The sequence below is a fragment of the Piliocolobus tephrosceles genome, chromosome 16 (assembly GCF_002776525.5).
Source record: "Piliocolobus tephrosceles isolate RC106 chromosome 16, ASM277652v3, whole genome shotgun sequence".
Lineage (NCBI taxonomy): Eukaryota > Metazoa > Chordata > Mammalia > Primates > Cercopithecidae > Piliocolobus > Piliocolobus tephrosceles.
In genome coordinates this window covers 46175091-46183061 of record NC_045449.1, presented here as the reverse complement: position 1 = coordinate 46183061, position 7971 = coordinate 46175091, and the positions used below count along the sequence as shown (strand labels likewise).

General features: G+C 39.1%; 1 protein-coding gene across 19 annotated transcripts in view; it reads right to left on the bottom strand.

Moving 5' to 3' along the window:
* SKAP1 (src kinase associated phosphoprotein 1) overlaps positions 1–7971 on the bottom strand; it is a 329329-nt gene that overhangs the window by 251086 nt on the left and 70272 nt on the right. For all 19 annotated transcript variants that reach the window (XR_002730034.2, XR_003310003.2, XR_002730031.2 and 16 more), the window contains exon 3: positions 2692–2717. Coding sequence is in view for 13 of the 19 variants with exons in the window: in XM_023204350.2 (XP_023060118.1) it covers positions 2692–2717 (26 nt within the window). In the remaining 6 variants the exon portion in view is untranslated. The remainder of the gene's footprint in view (positions 1–2691; positions 2718–7971) is intronic.

Sequence of the window (7971 nt, the reverse complement as noted above, 5' to 3'; positions counted from 1 at the left end):
TATACTATACTATACTATACTATACTATACTATACTATACTATACTATACTATATATACACCACTAACTTGTACCCTTTAAAAGGGTAAATTTTATGGTATATGAATTATATCTTGATAAGGCTGCTTTTTTTTTTTTTTTTGAGATATGAGTTTTGCTCATGTTGTCAAGGCTTGAGTGCAATGGCACAGTCTCGGCTCACTGCAACCTCCACCTCCCAGGTTCAAGTAATTCTCCTGCCTCAGCCTTCCAAGTAGCTGGGACTACAGGCATGCACCACCACTCTTAGCTAACTTTTTGTATTTAGTACATGTTGGACAGGCTGGTCTCGAACTCCTGATCTCAGGTGATCCACCTGCCTGCCTCAGCCTCCCAAAGTACTGGGATTACAAGCATAAGACACCTCACCCGGCCAAGGCTACTATTTTTAAAATGTGTGCTACTAAAAGGATATACAAATAATGGATCTTTTATAATGAAAGACTATTTTCCTTCCAGGCATCAGACCCGGTTTAGTTCAAATATCTTGAAGAACTCAAGTGCATATTTAGGCAGATGCAGAGTTAATAAAATTCATCCCATCATCTTCTTGTACAGAGGGTCCTGTCACAGATAAAAATGCTCAGAAAGTTTGGGGCCATCATTTCTGTTCTTTCTCACTCCCATCCCAACACCACCCAGTTTTCAAGGGCTTTAAAGATTCTTCTGCTAGTTGTTCTCTTTCTTACATATTTCTAATCTTTTCATAATCTTAAATTGTCCTGTTGTACCTTATCTAGACCAGTTACTGCTCCTACCCATCCCACCAGCTTCTGAAGCACGTAATCAGCTAAGGTCTGATCAAAAGGGCAAAGTAAAAGATACTTTTACCTCTCACTAATGCCCCCCACCCCTGAAAATATGTGAGAAGGCATGAGACTGGGGGCTAGGGCATGAGTTTTTCTGTATCATCTTTCCTTACATTTACTTCCAAATGCACTAAGATTTTGCCACGTATATTTAATCGCTGTCAAGAAGCAAATACAGTTTTCTGTTCTAAATAAACTATTTTCACTTGTCTCCTTGGCTGCTCTACCTCTGTCCTCTCTCCAAGAGAGAAAGGATGGGTAGAAGCGGCTTTATGTTGAAAGATGACTGCAATGCCACCATGTCAAGAATCTGGTAAGATGTTCCCTTTGTCTTTTTTAGTCCCATATAGTCTCTTGTATTAAGCTCCAAAATTATTTTCTCTTCTCAACCTATTCCTATACCACATCTCTGACACTAATTCTTTATTTCTCCTTTAGGTAATTAATTCTACCCTCACAGTTTCATTCATTTCTGCCAGTTCACAATCATATTCTTCCCCCTGTGGATTTTGGTTAACATCTGTTAAACCCTGAACTATAGGGCCATCCCCTGAATAGTGCAATTCACATTTTGCAAAGCAAACCGCTACATTATTACATAAAATTATCCACTGCTCAATCTATGTTTTCAGCTATCAGTGCTTTAGGACAGTGAGATATATAGTAACAGCACATCACATTATGTAAAATAGTGTAAGTGCTCCCACTTTAACTTACAAGAGTCAAGAAGCTTTGAAAATATATGATTTTTATTTCTTAAAGATGGCTTTAAAAGAAAGCTTTATAAAAACTTGAAATACACTAAAAGTATGAGCCAGAAAAATAAAAATTTTAATAAAACTATTATAACCACTCACAATTTTAATTTATTTAAGGTATTACTATTCACTGAGGTTGGATACAGTGACAACATTAAGAGAATAAAAAGTACTTAAAAAGTTTACAGTTGCTTAAGAAAGTTATAGAGCAAAATAGTTCATAAAGCTATTTGTAAGTTTGATCTAAAACTCTGATTATCTGAGAAAATAAAGCCCCTCCATTTACAATAAATTAAGATAATATTCAGGTTGACATTTCCAACATTCTCGACCAAGTACTAAAAGGAAGGAAGGCAAATACTTTAAAAGATATCCCCTCAAACTGTTTGAATTCACAAAAAAAATTTCAATTCTGAACCTTTTAAAAATGTGTTTTCATCCTGGCCTTTTTTTTTTTTTAATTTTGCACACAGCTGTCTGTAGTACTTTTTAGAATCATGCCAGATGCTGGGTTCATCAAGCAAAAGCAGGAAAACAATGGTTTGAAAGCAATTAGAAGCACTGAGGCTGCAGCAAGGCTCATATTAAAATGTGATAACACTGTTCTAGTGGGAATTTCAACACTGCTCCATTTCTGACATTTCTCTGCTGCCAGACAGGCAGGTTGTGTGGAAGGGCACTGTGATCGAGGAGGTAACATACTGGAATTTATTTCTGGAGCAAATGAAGGATTAGCTGAGTTGGAACCCTCCCAAGGTTTTTATTATGGACTGGGCTACCATTTTATTTGAATGCTACTGGATCCTGTTGGCACCTAACAAAGCTCAAGGAATTAAAGCATATTATAGCCTTGGTTTTATAAAATAATCTAGCAACAATCCGCTCAGAAGGAAGAAGCATAGAGCCTTTTGTTGCTAAAAGCAGGGCAGGGGGGCGCAGCAGGGTGAAGGTTAATTAAACACTCCACTAACTTTCCTTGGAAATGACTAATGCCACTCTGTGAAGTTTGTAGAGAAGAGACAGAAATAAACAATCCCATTTACACATTTTTAGCATAAAACCATACATGGTCAAAGAGGACTCACCTTGGCGCTGAAAATCCCAATAGTACCTGAAATACAAGGGGAAAAAAAGGGAGTAAGTCAAACTTGTATTTCTCAATTTTGGTTGGCCTACCGTAGCTATAGCACCTGGTCCAGGAAGCTTGCTAAAGTCTATAACCAGCCAAAGTCACTACTAATTTTGAGGAAAACAAAAGGTTGTCCCTGACATTTGAAAGAGTCTCAATGGCTTAAAAGATGCATTTAATTCACTGAAATTCCTCAGATAATTTTGACTTTAGAGCTGGAAAGATCCTAAAAGGGAACCTAGCGGTGGTCTGGGGTTTCTCATCAAGAGCTCTACAGGCTTTCAGCAGGATGGTTCTTTGTTGTGACAGTCTGGCCTGTGTATTACAGGACCATTACTATCACTGGTCCTAGGTAACAAACACCAGAGGCACTCCCAGTTGTTACAACAGTCAAACCCCACCACCAACACCAACACATCCTCAAATGCCTCCTAAGCCTAATTTTTTTTTCTCTGTTACCCAAGCTGGAGTACAGTGACACAATCATAGCTCACTGCAGCCTCGAACTCCTGGGCTTTGCCTTTTAAGCCTAAATTCTTAATTTTACAAGTGAAACATGGGCCAGGTGCGGTGGCTGATGCGGTGGCACTTTGGGAGGCCAAAGCAGGCGGATCACGAGGTCAGGAGTTCGAGACCAGCCTGACCAACATGGTGAAACTCTGTCTCTACTAAAAATACACAAATTAGCTGGGTGTGGTGGCAGGTGCCTGTAATCGCAGCTACTCAGGAGGCTGAGGCAGGAGAATCCCTTGAACCCAGGAGGTGGAGGTTGCAGCGAGCCAAGATCACGCCATTGCACTCCAGCCTAGGTGACAGATCGACACTCCGTCTCAAAAATCAAAATAAAACAAACAACAACAAGTGAAACATGAACAATTAACTTAAGGTTGTCTAACATTTTAGTGCAATTGACTTAAGGTTGTCTAACATTTTAGTGTCTGAGCCAAGAATGGGGCTCTTGCAGTTCATTGTACCATCCTATCTCCTCTATTATTTTAGGATATAATTGGCAAAACTGACAACCCTTGAAGTCTTTTTTTTTTTTTTTTTTTTTTTCCCGAGACTGGGTCTTGCTCTATCACCCAAGCTGGAATGCAATGGCATGAACATCACTCACTGCAGCCTTGACCTGCTGGGCTCAAGAGATCCTCCTGCCTCAGCCTCCCATGTAGCTGGGGCCACAGGCACGTGCCACCACATCTAGATGCTTACACACATTACTACTAGTTCTCAATGACCTTGCAATGAGAGAGTGAAAAGCAATTACTGTTTTTTGTTTTTTGTCTTTTTTTTTTTTTGGTAGCAATGGGGTCTCACTTTGTTCCCCAGGCTGGGGCTTAAGCAATCCTCCGACTTTGGCATCCCAAAGTGTTGGTATTACAGGGATGAGCCACTGCATCCAGCAACCCTTGAAGTCTTAAACTAACAAAATAGCAATGGTGGAAAGGATCATTTGTAAGTCTCTTATTTGGAAACTAAATTGCATTTCTTTTCCCACAAAAACAATGTTATATATGATGATTACCCAAGAAAGTCTACTGTATTTTGGATCCCATTTCCTCCTACCTTCACAGAAACTTTACGTTATTCTTCATCGATTTTTCTCTTGTCTGTATTCAACCTCTTCCTCCAGTTTGGCCCTTTCCATCAGCGTTTATGCTCATATAAAAATAAAGCAAATCCTCCCTCACCCCTTCACATCCCTCCACCTGCTGTCCTGTTTCCCCTCATGTCACAGTGACATTTTCAAAAACATTGTCTACATTTGGCTCATTTTATTCCCTTACTGCCCACTTACTCAACATCCCCCAGTCAGGCTCAGAGCCACTGCACATTAACTGTTGCTACAGACACAATAACCTTCATGCCACCAAATATAAGGGATGCTTTTCTATCTTCATTTTGACCTCTCAGGAGTGTATATGTGCGTCGGAGCTTTTTTTTTTTTTTAACCTAGGGAGGGAGTCCACAGTTTTTTATAGAATTCTTTTGCAGTGATGCCCAAGAGAGAGAATACAGTCATGGTTTCTTAGTTTCTGTTTCTGATGGGCCAGTAAAGCCCCTTCCTCATCCCTCTTTTCCACTTATCACTATAGGTAGAAACTAAAAATCATGGCTTCACCCTGCTAAAAGCCAAAAACAAAACAAAACAGAACAAAAAAAAAAAAAAAAAAAAAGGCAGGTTGGAATTTGCAGTTTAAAAGGTCCACAAACCACAAAAAAAGATGCAGAAAAGGAGATAGGTGATAATGGTGTGTCTTCTAGTACATACATTACTAAAATTAGGCTTGGCTTCTTCAGGGCAGAGTGTCAGCCCAGTGAGTATATTGGTTATTTCTTTACTGTGTGATAAATTTTCAGACAATGAAGACAGAAGAGGTCAGTGGAGAGTAAGTATGTTGCCATAATTCACAGTTGAATTTGGGGAACATTATCAAACATAAGAAAGTGGAGAAGAAACCTGACAATTTGTCCTTTCTTGTTCCTTTCCTTTTCCAGAACAGTTCTGGGCTGGCAATCAGGTGAAGAGAGATGTAAGATACTTGGGTTAGAGGGTGAGGAAATTCCAGGACAGCTTTGACATCTGCAGTAGCAAAGAGGAGAGGAAGGGGCAGAGGACGGGGCGGGAAGTGGAAAGCTTCAAAAGCTGGGAAGAAGGAGTGTCCATATCAATGCAGGGGCATATGTAAGCTGAAACTGGATGAAACTTAAATACGTTGTGAAATAATAGTATGATGGGTCAATCTCCACCTAGCAGACAGTGCAGCTTTCCACCATACTTGGCCACCATGAAGAGTTTTCCATAAAACTCCTTTCTGTAAAACATAACTAATCAAGCAAATCATCAAATGGCTGAGCAATTTTCTATCTGCTCTTGCTATTTTCCATCTTCTCTTGAGGCACTTCCCTAACCCCCAATTCCTATCATTACCCAACTTCTAATTTAATATAAATAGAAATTAGGGTTCGAGTATGTGCATACATGTATGTGCACATGTGTATGTACACACACTCTCTCTCTCCTTTCCAAAATACTGATGATGGCAACAGCAGGAACTGTGCTAACCAATGTTTTTCTCATTTATTGGCCCAGAAAAAACCCTAGTCATGCAGTGGCAGTTAAAAGGTGCTCTAGGTAAATTGTTAAATAGGCAAAGTATGTTATTGATGATCTCAGCCTCTTCTGTGCCTCCCTGTCCCATGATGCCCACTCCAACTAATACACATTTTCAGTCCTTTTCTCTACCTACCTTACAGTGCCCTGGCTTCCTGGTTTCTCTTGTTAGTCGAGAAGAAATATGATCTTATAAGTCACATATACTAAGAGTATTGCTTCTGCCAATAGTAGTTATATCTTAAGAACTCAACAGTATCAAATAAAATAGTAGGTCCATCTAGTTGATGTTAAATAGCAGAACCTGCTTTATTCCTGGTAATACTGTAATTAAATATTTCTGTCAAACTTTCGATCATAAGATGAATAAGTTCTAAGAATCTAATGTACAGCATGGTGACTATAGTTAATAATACTGTGTTACATACTTGAAATTTGGTAAGAGAATAGATTTTAAGCATTTTCACCAAAAAAAAAAAAAAGGTAATCATGTAAGCCATGTAAGGTGATGAATGTACTAATTAATATGACTAAGGTAATCATTTCACCGTGTGTGTGTGTGTGTGTATATATATATAAAATCATACTGTGCATTTTAAATATATTCCACTGCATTTGTCAATTTAAAAAAATCTGAGGTTGGGCGTGGTGGCTCACACCTGTAATCCCAGCACTTTGGGAGGCCAAGACAGGAGGATTGCTCAAGCCCAGGAGTTCAAGACAAGCTTGGGAAACATGGAGAAACCCCATCTCTACAAAAGGTACAAAAATTAGCTGGGCGTGGTGGCACATGCTAGTCCTAGCTACTGGGGAGGCTGAGGTGGGAGGATCGCTTGAACCTGGGAGGTTGAGGTTGTAGTTGGCTGTGATCACGCCACTGGACTCCAGCTTGGGTAATAGAACAAGATCCTGTCAAAAAAAAAGAAAAAAAGAAAAGAAAATTCTGACACTAAAAATTATATGTAGAACTTGATGTGGAACAGTATGAAGTGGAATGTTAGTTCCCTTCTTTTTAAGAAGGTATCTTGCTATCCTAACTTTTCTCCCTCTATTCTTTCTCTAAATATTATTTATGGATTAACCCTACAGGGAGTTTGTTTTTTAAAAAAGCCACACCTCTATTCCAAAGCTCACAAAGAACACTTCTAAAAGGAAATCCCAAAAGGTGAGCAATTGCATCCCTCACTGGAGGCCACCACAGATTAGTCTCTGCTGGACACCTTTAAGATCTTGGTCTTGTCTTGTTAAAGATATTCCATGGGTGGCCTTCTTCATGTTCTCTAGAAATATAATTCCACAATAGAGAATTCTATACTCTTCAGGAGGGATTTAGTAATATCCTGCCAACATCTTCCAATTCTTACTGTTTTTCTGAAAACAATTCTTCTTTAGCCAGAGAATCCAACAAGTCTGAAATTAGAAATTTTAAACCAAAATACAAAGACCACAATAGAAGTATACAGAAGAAAAAGTACATAAATGCACACATACAGAGTTGTGTTTATCCTAAAAGCCTCTGAGAATTTCATATCAGGCCTGTGCAGATAGATAACAAACACTTCTTTAATCTTCTCTTTGAAGCTTCAGCTTCAATAGGAAAGGGAAGCTATCACTCCTCTGCAATATCCATACTCAATGTCATCAGGACCATGCAAATGACATTTGGAACTGAAAAATGATGAGTACAGAATGAGCAGAGAGAGAATGTTGCAACTATATTGATGATGATCATTTTCACATTCAGTAAAAATAAACTCATCTTCATTTGTGCCTCCAATAGTGAAAATGGAAGAATAAAGTTTCACAATATTTTCTCTATGCTACAGAACACAGTCTTAAAATTTTAGTATTACATTGTAGAGTATGCTATTCATGTTTTCAAATTAAAGATGTTTTGGCTGGGCACGGTGACTTGCGCCTGTAATCCCAGTACTTTGGGAGGTCAGAAGTTCGATATTAGCCTGACCAACACGGTGAAATCCTGTCTCTACTAAAAATACAAAAAAATTAGCTGGGCGTGGTGGCGCATGCCTGTAATCTCAACTACTTAGGAGTCTGAGGCAGGAGGATCACTTGAACTCAGGAGGCGGAGGTTGCAGTGAGCCGAGATTGAGCCATGCA